Source organism: Cydia pomonella, chromosome 6 (assembly GCF_033807575.1).
Source record: "Cydia pomonella isolate Wapato2018A chromosome 6, ilCydPomo1, whole genome shotgun sequence".
Classification (NCBI taxonomy): domain Eukaryota; kingdom Metazoa; phylum Arthropoda; class Insecta; order Lepidoptera; family Tortricidae; genus Cydia; species Cydia pomonella.
In genome coordinates, this window is record NC_084708.1 from 7,297,675 (window position 1) to 7,319,300 (window position 21,626).

The 21,626-nt window shown below is 35.1% G+C and overlaps 1 protein-coding gene across 1 annotated transcript; it reads left to right on the forward strand.

Annotated features, from left to right (window-relative positions):
- Positions 1-15,097: 15,097 nt before the first annotated feature.
- Positions 15,098-21,051, forward strand: LOC133518805 (uncharacterized). The gene is made up of 5 exons (XM_061852511.1): positions 15,098-15,278; positions 15,453-15,513; positions 15,604-15,663; positions 16,098-16,196; positions 20,857-21,051. The coding sequence occupies exons 1-5, from the start codon at positions 15,168-15,170 to the stop codon at positions 20,904-20,906; spliced, it is 381 nt and encodes a 126-aa protein (XP_061708495.1). The 5' UTR covers positions 15,098-15,167; the 3' UTR covers positions 20,907-21,051.
- The last annotated feature ends 575 nt before the right edge of the window (positions 21,052-21,626 follow it).

Consider the following 21,626-nt stretch of genomic DNA (forward strand, 5'->3'; position numbering starts at 1 on the left):
ATGCCTTAAGGCGTATTTTAAAGAATAGATGATTAAATCACATTCTACCACTTATCTTCATATGACATTAACAGTTAAAAATTATCCATGGTTTGTGCTTTTGAAAAATAAATTGTAAACAAGTATACTTAAAGCGTATTTTAATGAATAGTTGGTTAAATGACATATTACCACTTATCCACATTTGACATTGATAGTTAAAAGTTATCCATGATTTAAGAGTTTGCAAAATAGATTCTTATTGTGTTTAATTAAGACTTCTTTTAATAAATAGTTGGCTTAATGATAAGTTGTGTCTACAATTCATACATAGCAAATGGGGAATCATTGCTCGCTTAGATTTGAAGGCACGTTTTAAGGTTTGAAAGACAGGCAAATGTAGGAAAGCGTGTAAGGTGTTCAAAATTAAGCGTGTAGATCATTTCCAACTTTTCACACGATGAGTTACTTTTGGTACGGACTGTGCCTATTGAGTGAAATTTACGTAAGGCGGTCTTCACACTGGCGTTGCACCGCATTCCATTGCGATGTGGATGATTTAGTATACGGCAGAGTTCGCTATAGTTTTCCTTCAATAGTTTTTCGCCCGGAACTGAGAACTCGCGGTTTGCCAAAAATTATGTATAGCGATTGCATTTGTTGCACCTACTTACTCGGAAAATGATAAACTCTGGTACAGCAACTTGGTCAGTAGAAAAAAGGCGGTAAATTTTTAAAAATATAGGCGCAAAGTGTCTCCCATATAAAATTTAAACTTTGCGCCTTTTTCTACTGCCAAACTGGGTGTGTTTGAGTATAGTTCCAAGTCACCATAGAGATTTAAAAAGACCGTATCTGTGGTAAACGGTTACGTTTCTTGTCAAATGACTATATTATGTAATTTTGAATTCGTTTATCTTGCTAATTATGTAAAATGGTACATTTAAAAACAATATCAAAAACGTGTAAGCCGGGCTTTTTCATTTGATACTGCCGACCATACTTTCTTGCAAACAAGTTGACTAGAATAGCAATAAGACCCCTCACAAATAGCTTTTGGGTTTCTAGGCTCTTATATAGCTCCAGAACCCCTTGATTGAGCCTGCTCATAATTTAATATAAATTAGTACAAAATTAAAGTTATTGCATAACAAGCTATCCTCTGAGAGCTCTTAAAAAAAAAATGTCGAGACCTGCCAATAGCCAGTCGTGTGTTCCAAGTTGAATGTATGATTTTTTGTCATATTATTTGGTCCCAACGTGGTTCGAAAGTTAGAGGGAGGGACTCTTCTTTTTTCTTTCTTATATCTATTATAATATTATCTTTATCTAAAAATGGTCATGAAAGACCCATATTTGTTTTAAATGACCTATCTAATGACAGCCCACACCGTAAGTTAAACACTACGGTTTAACTAACTCACGTTATTTTTGACACTTGTGCGACATGTTTCGGAGAACCTATTAGGTCTTCATTTTCAATCATGTCTAGTTCATGTGAGCATTCACGCTAGTCATATTTCTTTTTTGCTAAAGTTAGACTCACAACCGTTTAAATTCGATCCCATGCCGTGCTTATTGTTAGCTTGGCTCAGTTAATTATGAACTGCAACATCCTATGTATACCTTATATTTCGTAAATGAATGACTTATGACGTCACAAAGTTTATGACTTCCCCTCCCTCTAGTTACAACATGTCACATTTTCTTGACCCCCTCTCTCCCCCTTAACGTGTGATCTAATTAATGGATGACCTCTTGGGGCTAGTCCGGTTTCCTCAGAATGTTTTCAGGAAGGTAGTGTTAATGAACATAACAAAATAAAATAATACTAGGCGAAATATTTATTTATTAATAGGGCACGCTTCTCTGCATGTAATGCATCCCTCGAGCAGCGCCCCCTTCCATTTCCGCTTCAGGTTCGCCTTTTATTGGAAGATTTCTGGAAAAAAGAAAAACCTATTATACCTATAAAGTAAAATAATCAAAAAAACTTTTTACAAACCGACTTCAAAAAGGATAAAATAAAATATTATACTTTTTTAAGTATATCCTTGACTACGTACTTGGGGCGACCAACCGGCCGTCGACCGATCGGGCGCCCCAGGTACCGCAGGTGTGATATCGTGGAGGCGGACCTGCGTCGGCTGAATGCCAATTCATGGCAGGAAACCGCGCTGGATCGGGACAGGTGGCGTTCTCTCGTTTCGGAGGCCAAGATTCTTTTTGGATCGCTGAGCCAAAGCAGTTAGTTAGTTGTTTTTAAGTATATACATTACCAACTAATATGTTTGAAGTCGGTGCCTTATCGTCAGTTTATATTAAAATTTCTGATCACAATATCATATTGTTGCATTAAAACTACTTTGATTAAGCTAATCGCAAGATATAAGGTAATTGCAGCAAAAACAATTAGAAGTCTCACAAGTTATTTTCTCAACACATTATGACGTTAAGATTTTATAATTAAGTGAATAGTTAAAAAAATATTCATATTGTCCATTTCTGCCTGAAACACAAGGAATCCTAGTTAAGGTATTTGTAAACCACTTTTCTCTAATAACAATTCTTAGTCTTTAAGAGCAACCAACGTAGGTACAATACTTTTTCAATGGATGTGGTAGGCAGCTGCCCCCAGTCTCCCATTTAAAGAAATCCATGTACATGGGTATGTGTTCGGTTTTCTCTATCTTTATAAACTCTATCACTTCCAATATTTTGTCCTCCTACCACCTTTACGCTGATGACCTTCAAATATACTCTCAGGGCTCTGTTGCCGATCTACCACAGACTATCTGCGCCATGAACACTGACTTGGAGAGCATCTTAGATTGGAGTAAGCGTTACGGTCTCAAGGTAAACCCTACTAAAACTCAGGTTATGGTAGTAGGTAGCTCAAAGCTTACTGCCCGGATTGATTTTGGCTCTCTACCTGCCATTGTGTTTGACGGTATTCAGATTCCCTTCTCTGTCCAGGTAAGGAATCTGGGTGTCATGATGGACCAGAGTCTCTCTTGGGCACCTCAGGTGAGTGAGGTTAGTAGGAGGATGTTTGCTGCAATTGCATCGCTCCGCAGACTTCGAAATTTCTTGCCTTACGCCACTAAAATTGCGCTAGCTCAATCTCTCTTACTGCCCATATTAGATTATGCTGACATTTGCTATCTTGACCTTACGCAGGATCAGCTGAATAAGCTTGAGCGCCTCCAGAATCTCTGTATAAGGTTTATATTTGGCTTGCGCAAATATGACCATGTGTCTCAGTTTCGTTCTCAGCTCAAGTGGCTTCCTATTCGTCTTCGCCGTGACTCTCATGTTCTTGCCCTCCTATATGGCATTCTCTTTAACCCCGCTACACCACCTTATCTCAAAGAGCGTTTCAAGTATCTCTCTTCTATCAGATGTTCTCAGACTCATATTCTTGCTCCTCCCTTATCTACTTCAAAATTTTATAATAGCTCTTTTACCTTCCGGGCTGTTCGGTTATGGAATGCTCTGCCAGTAGAATTAAGATTAGCTAAATCTCTCCCCATTTTCAAAAATCAGCTGAAACTATACTTTCTATCTCTACCTTAAGTTGCCATTTATATATTTTATATGTGTAAGTATAAATATATATATATTGTATTATATTATATTGTATATTTATTAGTATATTAGGTATTGTTTTAATACTTATATAAGTAGTATGTGTGTTTGTATTTAATAGTCTCCATATTTAGCTCCTTGCACTACCTGTTGACTTTTGTATGAGTTCGAAATTTCCTGCTACCTAAAGGTTGTCTGGAAGAGATCGCTTTTTAGCGATAAGACCGCCTGTTGTTACCTGGTTCTATTTTCCTTTAAAATTCATTTGTAGTTTTACATGTATGTAAAATGTATAATTTGTTGGTGCAATAAAGAATATTTACTTACTTACTTACTTACTTCGGTCACCGCAGAGAAAATTTGAGGAGTGGAGCCCTAAACATGGTAGGTAAACCTAAATTTAATTTATTCATAAAGTGTCCAATGTCCATGCAATTTTGCAGATACATCACGTAAAACTAACAGGTGACTTGCATGGAACGACTCTGGGTATCTATGTACCTAATCGCGGAAAACGTCAAACATTTCACAAATATTTATACTTAAAATATTATAACAACGGTTATATGTATATGTAATCTCTTAATATTTTAGAAATTACAAAATAGTATTTGACTACCTATTTGTATCCGATTTAGCAGAATGAATGATAGATGAGTTGTAACAAAACGTACTAATCCCGATTCCAAGTAATCCCCATTGGTGTTGTCAGGGATTACTTTGGCGATCTTACGGTTTACAAGAAAATATCGATTCTGTCCATCCATTCGATTTATTCTAAAATTTCTAATTATGATTTTGCAGTTATTACATACCAACTGAACGTTTAGCGAATGAATTCCTTTTCTGTTTAGAAACTGTACGCCATGCGGTAAAGGTTATGGAAATATTTTTACTTGGGTGCAGTCTACTGTGCCTAAAATGTTAGCAACCCCATATGCCTCCTGAACACCTCTCATTTTCTGGGAAGACTATCCAAGTGTCCTTGAGTCTGTAAACAATCCAACACTTTCATGATTTGGTACTTTAGCTACACGTAGCATTGAATAATACTTACATAAATACATATGTAAGAGTGGTAAAGAAGTTGCATATAATAACAAAAATAAGGTATGATTCTGCATTGAAATATTTAGGTAGAAACACTTCAAATACAAATACCACAAAAATCCACATTCAAGCCTCATTCGTACTTCATGGTCCCTAAAAACTACGTAAGAAAATAAATATAAATATTTTGTTACTGACTGTGTCTTTTTGCCTTCATATGTCTCACTGCACATCCATACTCGTGTTTTTTTACCTTCTTATCTCCGGTGTCAGTGGTATTCTGTACCAAAATGGACATACCTTCTATTCACCACAATTACAAATTGATCCAAGTACCGGCTGACGGTAGACTGAGCAATGGACAAGCCATGGTCTTGTCCAGTTCCCCGTTAGTAACTACCGTCAGCCAATAGGTGCAGTGATGTTAAAACCTAAAACAAAGACTTGTAAGTAGGTATATCATTATGAAATAATGATTATGATCAAGGTGGTAAAGGTAACGGGAATGATTTGAGGAATAGTGCAACATTATATCTTTACTTTAAGATGTGCCGGCAATCCATCGCCATGTTGAGGCTTGAGGTCAGCGTCAAGTTCAGCACACATAGAGTGCTAATTCTTTCCGCACCCTTATATGCGCCATAACTCCTCGTCGGGCTTATCAAACGGGTTGCATGCATCCCTTATGGCCCGGCGTTGAAGTTTTCTGTCTTGTTTTTCTTCGATAGCAGCAGCTGCCAAGAAGAAATCATATCTTGCCATCCCTGAAAAATGTATTGATAATGTTATATGTAAATAAATGAGTTTGATTGTATATATAATGAAAAACACAGATACTTACTGATATTTAACTCCAAAAATTTGTATTTTGCACCATTTATATAGCACAAGAGCACTTATCGTGACCCAGTGAGCACTAGGATAAAATAATCAAAGTCTAGCCGTCAAAACTCGACTATATATTTAATTATTCAACAAACGTTGCCATTTACCGTCTATCGCTGTCAAAAGTAGACAAAACGGTATAAATGCTATAAAACGATATAAATCTAGACAAGTGTCATTTATATCATTTAACTTATCCACTTATCAACTAAGTTTAAGTCAGAAATTTAGACAAATGACAAATTATCCACCGACCATGTTATGCAGTAAATCATTTAACATCTATCGCTGTCAAAAGTGGAAAAGACGTCAAATCAATAAAAACTGGATAAAATGTTAGTTATATTATCATTTATACAGCCATATCATTTATAAAATCGACCATAATAGCCCTGCTGGTTTTGTAACTTTACTAAATAACTAAACTACGGTTATAAGAAAATAAACTTTGCATAAATTTACAAACTTATTTTGTAGTGTATACCCAGTACCTGAACACTGATAGCCAAACACGGTTTTGTAACATATAACACATAGTTCGCAAGTCCCAATTTTTGTGTAAACAGTAACCAAAATTTTGTTACAGTTATGCAAACATTTCTTTCAGTGTATTCAGAAAAAAATACAAGTATGCGGTTAGGTTACTTTTGAGACAAGAGAAGAAACCCCTTGTATGGCATAATCATGCTTAATGTTGTTCCCGGTCCGCACTCAATATATTATGCTCCATTTGCCCCACATAATCTTGTACTTATTATACAAATTTTGTACAAGCTTATAAGTTAAAATAAAATGGCTGTGTATAAAAGAATACAAAAGAACATGTCCGGGTACTGTCCTGGCTGGATAAGAATGATGTTACGACCGTTACGTATACCCTGACCTTTTATAATCGTTATTATCAGGTATGTGGGAATACTAAGTTGATGATTTATCTTCCTGTCATACACATCCTTGTTTAAGACGCGACGATTGCGCATGCGCGGACATTACGCAATGCAATAAAAAATACAATGCAAGTTGTCAAGGAGGAATTCCCAATTATTCACGATAAGCCCCTTCGAAAACTCTTTATGATTACAAAATTACAAATGACTTAAAGTACCCAATGTTAAATTTATTTAATTCAATGAACTTCAATGGACTATCAAGCTTACTTAATTCTTACCTTAGTCCTGGTACATAAAGGGGGTTGATGAGTAGGAACCAACAATACAATGAAATACCTGGTTATTCATTATACGAGGGGACATAGTTCCTATTTAGTATCGAGCAAGCGAATATTACTAAAATTACTTAATCAAAACTGATATCTAGAGTATTACTAGGGTCTCATGCCGACAAAAAAAATTGCCCACGTGAGCAAACGATGTACCGAACAGCCTGTATATCCAGAACATTATTATAGGGTAAGTGAAATATTTATTCTCTGCAATTCTTAAGTGATTTAAGTAGTTCCTACATTGTATTTTGAATCAACTGTGTCCTTCGAGTCGGTGTCGCCCCGAAGTTATTGGCAAATTATCGGTTCAGGGTAAACTGGGCACTCGTATATGGAAATCACATGACTGAGTTTATATAAGATGGGAACCCGCCATTCTACTTCATCAGTTTACAGAATATTCATTCGCATCGAATTAATACTGTGAGTCGACGTTAAAAATGAAGACTTTAACATTGTTTTGTGTAGTGTGTTGTGTTAAAGCTATTCAAATATTCCCTTTGCCGGGGCAAAGTGTACCAGATAATCCTAAATTTGGTAAAATTAATACGGCGCCTCAGATAACTAAAGCACCAGAAGTAAATTTAAGATTTGCAAGCACTTCGTCACGTCCATTATTTACCAGACAAGCAACTACACAGACTCAGGGATTAAAGAGTCCGGAAGTAAAAACTACATTTGGATATATTGTACGACCGTTGAACACAGCCCAGTCAGTAACGGCTTCACCGGCAGCGCGTATAACGAATGGAAATCAAGCGAAATCGAGTTTAGCAAAGGGTTTATTTCAAAAGCCCGAAATTGTTGCACCCGCGAGGACTTTAATAGAACATCCGGCTCGGGATCTACTTCCACCGAAGTAAATAGGTAGGTTATGTGTGATTATTTTCAGTTTATTTTGAATCTTTATGGCTAACTAATTACAGACACTGAGAGTTTAAAGCAGTTTGTCATTGTAGAAAATAGCATATTTTTCCCCTAAGAATAAAGTTCCATAAATATAAAGATTCAAGATTAGTGTCACTGAAAAGGGGTAAATATAATAATACATTGGCAGAAATTCGAGGAGTTAGTGGCCGAACCCAATATCATCGGCGAAACAAAATGCCACAGACTTCGCTGGTTCGGCCATATACTCAGGATGGGTGAGGATCAACCGACTGGTCGCCGTCCAGTGGGTCGGCCCCGATACCGCTGGAGCGACAGTGTACAGGCGGATCTGTGCCAACTAAAAGCCGATAACTGGCAGGAAGTGGCACAGGATCGGGACAGATGGCGTTCTCTCGTTTTGGAGGCCAAGACCCTATTTGATCACTGCGCCACAATAGTTAGTTATAGTTAGTTATTAGCAGAAATTCAAAATACAACTAAAATAGTAATTTCACACCACCAAATGCTTAGCTAAACAAGTATATTATTGTAATTACAAGGATAATATAATTAATTATTAACCTTTATGTGTCGTTTCAGGTTTCAGATTAGAAGATTGGTGATCGCTGTTCAATTTCTTAAAAAAATATAAAAAAAATAAAAACAAATTATTACTATAAAGAATTACAGATACATTTCAGTTTTTTGTATACACCCTACTAACTTCCTAATACGTGGAGCCCATTTCTCGAACGGCTTAACAGTTTGTGGACTAATAATAGGGGGCTCATTTCTCGAACGGTATTAGAGTAATATTATTATTCCACGAATTGTCGTGTGGGTTACCATGGCAATACACTAATAATATTAGACAAATACCGTTCGAGAAATGGGCCCCCGCATTTTACACCACGGGTAACGACAATGGCTGATTTAACATAGATATGACCCTGCCTGCAAAGATGGTGGTCTAGGGTTCAAATTTGAGTGTTTTGAGTTAGGCCGCCGCGAGTAGGTATTCGAGTTCCTGAGTTAGGAAGGTTTTCAATGTACAAGTATTTAAGTAGGTCCTATAGTAGACTAGACACCCCTATAATGGAACAGGCACCAGTAATGGGATGGTATAGACAAAACCTGTAAAATAAGTATTTTTCATCTGTTTTTAAACACAGCGAACATTTAACCATAAACAAGAGCCATAGAGCTGCTTACGTTTGATGTTTCTTTATTTTCATTGTTCATTGATTTTTCTTTATTTTAAAATGAATGGCGCCATACATCCCACGACTAGAGCAAAAAAACATAGTTTTTATTTGGTAATTAGATTTAAACAATTTGCAGTATCTTTCATTAAATACATTGAAAACATAAAGAACGAATAGGACATTCAACTTTTAGCGCATAAAGAGGTTGAAATTTTACAGGTGCCAAGAAAATATAAAAATAGTCCAAATTTTGTCTTAGATGCCCGTCCAGCACAACTATCTTTCGGTTATTTGTGTAAGAATATCTAGGAGTACTTATGTGACTAACGGAGATCTGTCCGCAGACACATCAGTGATCGCAAAAAGGTATATCTCTTCTGGAAGCGTCCATATTATCAGGGAACCCCATAAAAAACGACTTTATGTAAATTATTAACTTATATTTGGCAAGTAAAATCCCACGAGTCCCACGACTCATCTCATAAAGTATTTATATGTATAAACAAGTTTTTATCGCAGTGTTGTTCATCCGGTTGCTTTAATAATAATAAAAAATATTATCTCATTTTAATCAGCGCTTATAAACTTATTTTAAACAAACGATGTTCCAAGGCAATTAAACTCGAAGACAAGTTCAAATGAAAAAAGTATGGTCGAGGAAATATTATTAGCACCGATGAGTGTTATCGCTAATGGCCCTTTTACAATACCTAATAAAACAATTAACTCCATGTTTTGCTTAAAGTATACTAGAGCTAAACAATCTTGATCTTAGTTACTTTTCTAAATTTTTATTTCTTAGTTTTTCTAGTGTTTTTTATTTTATTCGTAGCCTATTATTTAAAAAAGAAGGCAAAAGTGGTGGCCTAGCGGTAAGAGCGTGCGACTTGCAATCCATAGGTCGCGGGTTCAAAGTGTTAACGCCCCGGCTCGTACCAATGAGTTATTCGGAACTTATGCACGAAATATCATTTGTTATTTACCAGTCGCTTTTCGGTGAAGGAAAACATAGTAACGAAACCGGACTAATCCCAATAAGGCCTACTTTACCCTCTGGGTTGGAAGGTCAGATGGCATTGGCATGAAACTTTTTTCGACACAAATCGTATCTACTTTGAAATTATTTTTTCTTTACACGATTCTTTTTTTTTGATAATAGACTTTTTACAAAAGCGTAAAAACTAGTGCCCTTCGCCAATTCTCGGAATTAGTTGCCAAGCGAACCACAGACTCCCGCCAAGTCTTACGTGAAGTCACAGCCAAGTGAGTCAAATCGGTGCAAACTTAGCGTAATCAATCGTCTAATCCGATTTTACGTATCCAATGTGTATAGTGCTTGCTAGTTGAGTTTATTTCATTCCTATAAATACCTACCATATAAAGTACCTGATAAAATCCTCTTGCATACTTCTGTTAAACTACAGCTGACTTCTTACCGCGACTCTTGCACCTTCATTATACCAAACTAAGTGGCGCCCATCGGGCCTAATCGCGCGAGTCCGGCAAGATGTGTTAGTACCTACTTATTTTTAGCTCCCTACTGGAAATTTTATTAACACTTAAGTAAATAATAAGCGTCTACTTATAGGTACTTTGTATCGTAGTGATCGTAGATGAAGATGACACATCTATTCAGTGGAATCCCCTCAACCATCCAACCACTCCTACCGAGACAATACTGGGTAATAAGCACCGCTCCGTTATTGCGCCTTACAAACTATAGTGATATTAGTGATTCATTACAAAACAGAATGTTTGTGGCTTTATCAATCTATTTTAAGTACAAATACGATGATGGAAAACATAAGCGACCTAAGAGCGAACTTCTACTTTAGTTGAGAATTGTCACATACAATTTCATGAGTTTTTTGTATTAAAGATGATGATGTTTATCATCAAGTAGGTACCTACCGCACAATGTAATTACGTTAGAACAACAAACTCCTACTTTGATACTGTCCCTAGGCAGACCTGTTAAACTTGTTTTTAAAAATCATTGTTCTGTCCTTTGTTAGGTATTACGTAAACCACACGAAGACCATCGCATGGCGCTGAAATAAAATGCTTCCAGTGGCAGGTGAGATTCAGTGAGTTTAAATGCCAGGCTAAAAATACAACTGAGTCAAAATCAAAACTCTTTTAGTTATCTTGATTCTGAACACTCTGTCACGCTTTTATTTGTGTTTGCTATCAAATATACAATAAAAGTCGAGTGTTATTGGATATTGTTCTAGCTGTAAATTATATTTTACGTGTGACAAAGAAATTAAAAGCTAAACTTCATCTCATACAATCATCAACCTCCACTCCGTCATATTTATTGGAGACAAAAAAACGAGGCAATGAAAAGAATATTGACCCAACTGTCCTTTGTTGCCCGAGCGAGAACGAAGGTCCTCCATTTCAGCTTGGGCCAAATGCTAGTATACTTATGTCTGTTAGGCTATTCTCCTCTACCGGTTTCTCGACCAATACTAGTGATATTTGGAGAACAGGTTCGAATATTAGATAATTGCATATTTTTTTCGTCGATTTAGTTTTTAGATTTTTTTAATGGTGGCATCATGGGGTTTCGCGAGGTCTACAGTTCACAGAACCACAAATTTGTATAACTGCTTCAACACACTCTCGATCGAAAGCAGGAATAATAACTTTGGACGATACAACAACCTTCGCTACTGTAGCCGCCGTGGAGGTCAGGATCTCGAGGACTTATATAAAAGCTTCGATATTCTTCCAATAAGTACTGGTTTACAAGGGGTTCTTGCCAATACGGTTGAGAGAGAGTAATTTGCAAGATTTTGAACAATACTAAATGGTTCAAATAATAGGTACCTCTGGTTGGCTGCGATACAAATTATGTGGAGCGCTGCTATTAGTTGTGTTATAAAAAGTAAACGTACTCGTAAACAGTAAAAAGTACACTTAGTCAACTAACGAAAAAGATTTCAAGTTTCTCCTTGTATTAATCCATTTTAAAATAAGTAGGATCATTGGACCCAATCCATGACGGTCATGGCCGCGTAGCCAACATGCCAATCGCTTACGCTCCGTAGCGATCGAAACGCAACTGTCACTGTCGCACTAATATAGAAGAGTGATAGAAAGACGGAAAGCGTTTCGCTGTCGAAGCGATAGTGATTGTCACTTTGGCTAGGCCGGCAGGGTGCCAATAAGGCTACAATCGCCTGAGATACGATACTGATCTGTCAGTGACAAAATCGGTATCGTATTGGTGTGACATCTTATAAGCATTGTTCAAATTGAGCCGTTAGGAGTTTCAAGACGCCATCTTTAAAAGTTATGTTAATTATGAACGTGACGAATGAACACTATTTATAACGATCATAATCAATTATGGTCGTTATTTTCATTTACACCTAATATGGTCGTAATTTATACCATTAGCTACAGATTATTTTATAATAATATATAAAATAAGAAAAAAAGCGTATTAAATAAATGTCAACAATAAATGGATTTTAACTGCTGTAATAACGAGACGGGGTAAAAATAAAGTAAGTATTTAGCTATTATGGTTCAGTAACACCTTACGAATAAAATATAAATACATACCTACTTACTTACCTAGATGAAAATAACAGTCCTATTGCTAAAGAAATTTAATATTAAGCAATTTATATACAAATGAGATGACAGTTAATTTGCCGGTTAACGATTAAATACACCATCTAAATAACCTGCCCATGAAGAAAACCAGTCACAAAACTTAAACGAAGAAAGGATTCCCATATCGACAAATACGAGTAGATAACTATCATTAAGAAATCCTGTTTCGAACGAGGAAATGGTAATGTGAAATGACGTGGTTTTTATTATCCACCTATTTGTGTGGATGATAGATCGTGTCATTCACGACGACGCCTGCCTTAACTCGTATATCATGTTATTAAAGGTTATATTTGACATATCTGCGCGTCATCGTGCATGACATGAACTTATCCTTTAGGCGGGCCAGGGCAGATTCGTTTTGAGACAGTTTCGTTTTTGGGCCCGAATCTGAGTAAGCCCGACTCTGTAGAGGCCAGATTCGCCATAGGTATCTTTCTGAACAAAACAATATCGACATACGACTTATGATATAGAAGTCACTTTCTTTTTAAAACAATTTCTGAGTAGGTCAGATTCGTATATGGTCCCGTGACATGACAGTAATACGTCTGATTGGTAATAAGTTGGGATCGGATTTATGCAGTTTCTTATCATAATTACTTTATCATATTTAATCTTAAAGTGGCCAGTATCTCAGAAATCTGCTGATTGTACCTGGCCTTTTCGAAATTAAATATACATAAAATCTGTCCTAATAAGAAAGCGTTATGCTAATATTAAAGCGTGATGAATTCTGGAAACAGAATTCATCATTAAAAGAATCTGCTTAATATTTTAATCGAATCGTTGCTAATCGGATGAGATAAGAAACTGCATAAATCCGATCCCAACTTATTACCAATCAGACGTATTACTGTCATGTCACGGGACCATATACGAATCTGACCTACTCAGAAATTGTTTTTAAAAAGAAAGTGACTTCTATATCATAAGTCGTATGTCGATATTGTTTTGTTCAGAAAGATACCTATGGCGAATCTGGCCTCTACAGAGTCGGGCTTACTCAGATTCGGGCCCAAAAACGAAACTGTCTCAATACGAATCTGCCCTGGCCCGCCTAAAGGGAACTTATACTAAACGAAACTACCTAAAAATGTATTTTAGACAATATTTCAGCTTCAACTACAACAAAGAAATGATTTCATTTAATACTTTGATTTGTGATTTTTAAGAGGAAGGTAGACGACTGCTCCTCCAGACAAAGGCTCCCATTTTTCACTCTGGATATAAACGCTAAGGAAAATATTATTATAATATAATTTGATGTAACCATAGTTGCTTAGTCCTATGCCCTTTAGTTTGCTTGTTTTTAAATTCTTTTATAATTATATATATTAGAAGCGAAAACAAAATTGCGAAAACATGTTTGAAAGCTCCTAAATCTTATAATATAATAGTTTAATAGATATTTTCAATTGATAATATAATAATACAGTTTCGTTGGTAATATTAAATTAAAATAAAATTCCACTTTAATTATACACTTGGTTATTTGTTTATTTATTTTATTTTATTCTTAACAATATACATTGTGTCGAATATTAATTCATTTTAACAATAATCATAATACTAATTGACCTAAACACAAAATATTATTAAATTATGTTTTAAATCGCTCCTGACAACATTACCTGCTTAATGCACACATTAGATCACTCATGCCTCACGATATCACGATATGAACCCTGGTGTCATTGAACAAACCTTATAAATACGGAACCGATGTATCCTAAAACATTCCATATAAGACACGATGAAAAATACATCTAAAATCATCACAGCATTAGTGTTTCTGATAAGTGTAGCAGTCATTGACGGAGAAAATGAAAAGATATTACTTGTAGCGCCAGTGCTGTCACCAACATTCCACGTTAATGATAAAGTATCGAGAACAGCAAAGGATTTTCCACTCTTGATGGTATTGGCTGGTGAGACTAATACTACTTCAAATGAGGAACCTAAAAACGAAGAAAATATAAAGCCTATTTATGTTAAAGTAAGTCACGAATATCGTTCCTCGGTAACTATTAAGTAACTATACGTACGGCTTATCTTTTCTATTTTGTTTCAGAAACTAGAAGACCAATCTCCTTATCCAGTTCGCCGTCAAAAATATAAAATAATATAATGGAAATGACTCGAAGTGTGTAATTTAAATATAATTAAAAATAAGATAAGGATCAACCATAAGATACAAGAATATATTGCGTAGGTAAGTTGTGATTTTCCGTTATTTCTTCGAGTTTGCTTAATCTGATTGTATCTATGGGAAGCCAAATAATTGAGATAAATTTGGCACCTCTTTTACTCTAACACTTTTTTTTTATATTAACAAAAATGACTATTCTATGTTAATATTATATGGTTAAATTAGTAACAGTATTGCTGGAGTGTATACGTACATAGGCTACGGAGACTGGTTACCATCAGGCGGACCGTATGCTTGTTTGCCACCGACGTAGTATAAAATAAAACTAGGATAGATTTTCTACTCCAACTGTATAACTAATATATAGCCATGACCATGACTCTTACAAAGTGTACTGACGTAATAATGATGAATCTCGATGCGCAGATGTAATTAGAAAAATACAGACCTTAATTGTATAAGATAAGAAAAATATAATTTCTACTGAAGAATATAAAAAGAGACAACACAAAACATGCGACTAGATTACACTTGCTTGTGCACTCGAACAGAACCCAGATATAGCCAGAAACATCTTCAAGTCGAAATGTTCAAGAAAACGGGATTATGTGTTCTATTATTTTTGTTGGTATCGTTGTTTACCGTGGCGCTGTGTTTCCAAGAAGATGACGCCACGAAGCCAATCAGAATGGCTGAGGTTAGATATATATGATAGATAACTATGACTGTTTTCAATTAATTATGCAGGGCCTATCTTAGCGTCGTCATGATCAATTCAAATGAGCAAAAAAGAACCACATTTGTTAGTTACGTTTCATTAAAAAATGTTTTTCTATGTCAGAGACGACTGAATTTATTAAATATATTTCAGAATATGAACAAAGAGGACAGCTTGATTCTGCAGCGAATAAAAAGACAGCTTTTTAGACCAGGTAATTTTATACCTCTATACATATATATAATTTTTTATTTTATTTAACAATATTATGTTTGTATGTTCTGACACAAAACAATGTGTTTAGGTTTTGCACCAGTGATAGCACGGGCTCGAGCGCCTACAGTGATTGTCGTTCCTGAAAGAGGTAACTTCAAATGTGATAATTTATGATAATGTGTTTACTTACGTACTTCTAAAATCGTCCTTATCATTTATTCTCCAATATATTATATTTGTTAAAAATAAAACAAACTAATATATATTCATTTAAAATAAAACAAAAATATGAATATGTTGTTTAACATATTTTTTATGATATCAAGTTATGAAATAAATTATTAATAATGACTAGAACATTTCATTGCGAAAAAGGTTTCAAAGGTGCAAAAATTTACGCTTTAAAAAGAGTAAATTTTTGCACCTTTGACCAAATGTCCAATCAGTAGCTAATAGAGGTAAAATTTTAAATCTAAGAAATAACAACAATGCCCAATGCAACCTTGTTAGAATAGGTAATCTTTATGTAGGTCCAGTCAAAGTAAAGTTAACAAATATTTTTTTGACAAAATCTATTTGCAGGTACCGCGAATTATCCAGTATATGGCAATGTTCCCATGTCGCCGTATAGCGTCAACAATCCCAACAGAGGGACGACGGTGGTCGTCAGTCAAATACCGGGTAAATTATAGACAACTATAAAATAACGTTGAAGCGCAAGCATTACTTTACAAAAATTGGTATTTTTATATTTTTTATCAAAACGGCTTAGGTATATTTTTATCTAAGTTCTCATTAAACCCCCTATGATATAATTAAGCAAAAATCTACCTGTACCTCTCAAAAATTACCAAGTATGGTTCACTATGGTTCTGAATTTCTTGTAATACTTAAGTACTGCATTTCGGTTGTTACCTGACGCATTCATATTTCGAACAAGTCTGACAAAACAAAGTAATTTGATTCGACCTCTATTCTGTATGTACTTTTAGGTACCTTTTTAAAAAATGTAAACAAACCATTATAAATAGGTTATTTCTGAGTCAATGTTTGTAGTACGAGCGAAATGCACGCGCGAATGACATCGCTTAGGCATTTTTTTCATGTCACTATGTAGGTATTATACGTTTGAATTGGCCTCCCTGTTGAATCATTAAAACCTATTTTAAAATAATTGAGCGAACTACGTCAGGGGTTCCATTGTATTAATATGTAGGTAACAACTCTTACTTTTATCGAATATATTTTTGCACAATTACGAATATAGACATACATGATGTTCAGGAGAAAGCAGGATGAAGCCTGCGTATTCAATAAGTTACAAGCAACTGCAAGACGAGCAAAGCGAAGCGCAAGGGCACTACCTACCTTTTCTCGAAGCGCTTCGTCGTTTTTTTTAACCCTCATAACTTGGGTTTGGATTATACCAGATCAACAAAATTCTCGGGATATAATGTCAATAATGGACTTATTAAGCATAAACAATTTCAACTGCATAGCTCTCATACTTTAGATTTTATTCATATCTAAAAAACGATTACGTCACTGACTCACTCACTCACTGATGATCATCAAAACCCTAAGGGCACTTTCTGATGTCCTAGGAAACTGAAATTTGGTATGTAGGATAGTACTAGTACCTAAGGGGGTGAAAAGAGGGTGGAATTTTATATGAAGAATCAAAACCGCTGAATCTATTTTTAGATTTAGATATGATGTCCTCCCAGACGTATCCGTCGACGGCGACATCCTGAAAAAAAAAACGAATCTATAAGGGTTCCGTTTTTTGCCATTTGGCTACGGAACCCTAATAAAAAGGGTCTTAACTATATTACGTGCATGGGCGCGGACGTGGCTTTATATGGGGAATTACTTAGTATAAAAAGCATATTGTATAAAAATGCCCCCAGATCTAGACACGCGGCAGCGTGTCCAGCCAAGTTCAAAAAAAAGAACTGGTGACGCAACTGTGTGTAATATTACACGAACCATTTCGAGCTACTTTTGACCCCTTCATAACTTGAAACCTATTTAACCTACATACATGAAACTTGGCACATTTATTTAAGCTGCTTAACTTGTCTTAAATACAAAATTTCATAAACGTAGATCAAACAGTTATTGATAAATTAAGGTTTAAAAACCGTCAGTTTTGTGACTGACTGACTCATAGATCAAAAACCTAACCCACTTCCAGATTACCTAGAAACTTGAAATTTGGCATTAAGGTAGACTATTAGGTGTACATAGGAGAAAAAATTTGAAAACTGAAAATGATTTGATATTTCGATGGCAAAAGTCATATATAATCATTAGATTTATTAAGTCTTATGGATCATAAACCTAACCCACTTCCAGATAACCTAGAAACTTGATATTTGACACCAAGGTAGTTTATTAGATGTACATAGAAGAAAAAATCTGAAAACTGAAAATTAATGAAAATTCGATTGAAAAAAAATCATATATTGATAAGAAATTAAGACGTATAGATTAAAAACCTAACCCATTTCTAGATGACCTAGAGACTTGGTATTTGGCATGAAGGTAGACTACTAGGCGTATACAAAGGAAAAAATCTGAAAACTGAAAATTTTTGACAATTGGCCGCGCGTGGGTCCCGTTTTCAGCTTGGGCAAAACTACTTTCATAATTAATAGTATAGTAATTTCTGTACAAAAAGTAATGATATCCCAAAAACATAAATGTGAAATGAGAGCCAAGTTCAATATTAAGAATATGTGTCGTTGTTGCTGTGTAGCAGCGGCGGCGCGTCACAAATATTCGTGGGGAACCCGGAGCTAATTTTGCTTTCCTTTTCTCCATGAACCGATCGTGAAAGTACTCTACTGGCTGAAATTAGAAAAGCCCGTGGGAATCGAGTTCTTTGAACGATCCGCCACTGCTGTGTAGACAATCCTGTAATTATAAAGGATTTGTCTTGGTTAGTTTTTACGTATATTTGTCTATGTTACTTTTCTAAAAACCTGTGGTAAAACTTAGCCAAGTCAAATACTTTATAATTACAGGATTTTGTACACAGCACAGAACTTGGCACCCATATAGATCTCAATTCTTTTGTCGGCGAGTCAACAACGACACATATTCTTAATATTGAACTTGGCTCTCATTTCACATTTATATTTTTGTTGGATACGTATTTCAGGATCTCTAATAGTAAATCACCCCCAACCCTTTAAATTAAGGTATGGGAAATTGTCATAAGCAACTTTCAAAAAGAAATGAAATCACATCAAAAACATTTTCATGTAAAATGTTGCCATGTATTGACATATATATCTAAGGACTCTACAAGCCCTACTTCACAAACTCTACACCTTAGTCAAAATATGTGGCTTGGACGTCAGTAAGTCTTTTTACAGTAAGTTGTCACTAAAAAATACCTAATCGTTCGGGGGTCTACAACGCAAAGGTTTCAGACAATCGAAGTTACACTCTCACACTCATTATTTGTTTGTAATTATATCGTAATTACCTGTACTTATAAGTAAGTAATTTATTCGTTGTTGAATTTTAATTTATTTAAATTTTATTTTAATTTACGTTTAAATATTAGATTATATTAAAATTCCACGCTATATGTATTACTTATGCCTATCATCATCTTCCTCGCGTTGTCCCGGCATTTTCGCCACGGCTCATGGGAGCCTGGGGTCCGCTTGGCAGCTAATCCCTAGAAATGGCTTAGGCACTTTTACGAAAGCGACTGCCATCTGACCTTCCAACCCAGAAGGTAAACTAAGCCTTATTGGGATTAGTCTGGTTTCCTCACGATGTTTTCCTTCACTAAAAAGCGACTGGTAAAGAAATATCAAATGATATTTCGTACATAAGCTCCGAAAAACTCATTGGTACGAGCCGAGGTTTGAGTACTTTGAACCCGCGACTTTCGGATTGCAAGTCGCGCGCTCTTACCGCTAGGCCACCAGCGCTTCACATGACCAATTCTACTAGTACACTATTATGTATTACTTAGGCCTATATTATTATTAAAAATATTTCGCCCTAGTTTTTGTCATTATCTTTACAAATTAAATTGTAATAATCCAGATACTGGAACTTACACTAAATAAATATCAAATCATTAAAATAGGTACCTACTATGTAACTTTAATATTGCATATTTATGTACCTATGTTCGTCATAGCAATAAAAGTTTATTGATGTGATGAAGCTGTCTTGTATCTAAACACGCGGAACGCGGATATCTGACTTCAGAAAACTTGCACCTATATGTACTTTACTCACCTTTGTAAAGGGAAAACACCAGATAATTATCTGTAAACGAACACATTTTATTCAAAACATAACAATGTTTTACACTTTAAACGTATGTTTGCCATGTTTTTTATTTTATAAATTGACATTTAACTTCGCGGTGTGCGTCTAAGCTGCAATTTGTCAATTACGTGTGGTCAACTAAAAAGACACATACAATATACTTAAGTAATAGTAATAAGTAAGTACTTATTTAATTGAGCTGGTTTGATGATGGACCAGAGGGTAACACTAGAAATGATTAAATAATTTGGGTAACCTAGCCCCACAATAAGCAAAGCCTTTGTATTATGAGTGCTAGGCGACGATATTGATAAATACATACGTATATACATAGATAACATCCACAACTCAGGAACAAATTTTCGACTATATATCTTAAAACCACCTACGTATCTATATTCCAAAATCTCCCAACTATGGTGTGAAACTAATTCAAATATCTTAATTTAGGTATAACTATTAAAACGAAGCAGTTCTAAAGCAAAATATTTTCATAAACGGAAGAAAAACAGACAAAAATATTGGTACTAAATTACGTATTAACCTTTGGACCATAGTTGCAGTATTGAACCATATCATTAAATTCTAAGGACGGTGCGAGAAATGGCATGTGATTTTAGATCACTGCCGGCTTAGTAGGAGCTATAAATCGCATACGATTATCGGTGACGTTAGTGGAGGCCGTTAGCCTGTAGGATGGTGTTACGGTACAAATTACACTACATCGAATTCCATAGAGTTAAAGTAGTAGTAGTAGTAAAACTCTTTATTGTACAGAAATGAAAACAAAACAGGAAATAAAACACTCATCATTAGTACAAAGGCGAACTTATCCCTTTAAGTATAAAGGCTTTTTTTAAAGTTGGACTTGTTAGTAATAAAATTACCTGAAAACCTAAAAAGATAGCTCGTGAGGTACAAACTGATACACAAACAACATCAAGAGAGGATCCCAGAAGCAGTTAAAATACATGACTCAAAGATACATTATTACAGAAAAATTGTTGTAAAAAAAATAATGTTTCTTTTCTTGTTGCAGAATATAATTACAACGGTATTGGCCGAACCTACGGCGTGCCTACCCTATAAGGATATAAAACAATATTTGTACTTAGTCACTGTCGTTACACTGGCGTGAATTTTTAAAAGAAATTGCTCATTTTCTTTTGTCATTAACCATTTTTTATTTACTTTTGTACATTTATCATTTAAAATTAAATAGATTACTTACCGACATTTACGTTTTATTATTATCAAAGACTAAAGTACTCACATTATTATCCTCGAACAAGATTAAACAAAGAATATATTTTGGGAATGTTAAAACTTCCTATAAGTTTTATTCTGGAGGTAAACTAGAAATGACGTCACCTTTCGCCGTCAAAATGTTAAATATATTCATCTGCATGTGGTATCACATACTTGCCTGTTTTATGTTACCCAATACTGTGTGAGTGTAAGCATTACAAGTATTACAACCTGTCAATACCCTGATGAGGTTTACCTATTGTACCTCTTGGTAAAACGAGGAATGCTTTAGTGCAGTGCAGCGTTAATCTACCGTTTGGTTTGGGATAACCCTAACGGAATGGAATTATCCATATGGCAAGGATGTAAATATATCAATATATCTAAAACATTACGCTAAACTTAGTCAGGTAATAAGTTCTGTCAACAAGGCTTTGCCTGATAAAAAAGTTTCACAGATTCAATTTTTTTTAATTATATTATTGAATAATTTAATGCAATTTACTGTCTCAATTTTGCATAATTTTATACAATCTCCAGAAAAATTACAAAAAAACATGC

What these genes read in the sequence shown, in the direction of transcription:
- LOC133518805 (XM_061852511.1), top strand. Translation starts at nt 15,168, where the DNA reads ATGTTCAAGAAAACGGGATTATGTGTTCTATTATTTTTGTTGGTATCG. An exon ending in AGCCAATCAGAATGGCTGAG is followed by an intron (nt 15,279 to 15,452) that starts GTTAGATATATA and finishes AATATATTTCAG; the next exon opens with AATATGAACAAAGAGGACAG. An exon ending in AAGACAGCTTTTTAGACCAG is followed by an intron (nt 15,514 to 15,603) that starts GTAATTTTATAC and finishes CAATGTGTTTAG; the next exon opens with GTTTTGCACCAGTGATAGCA.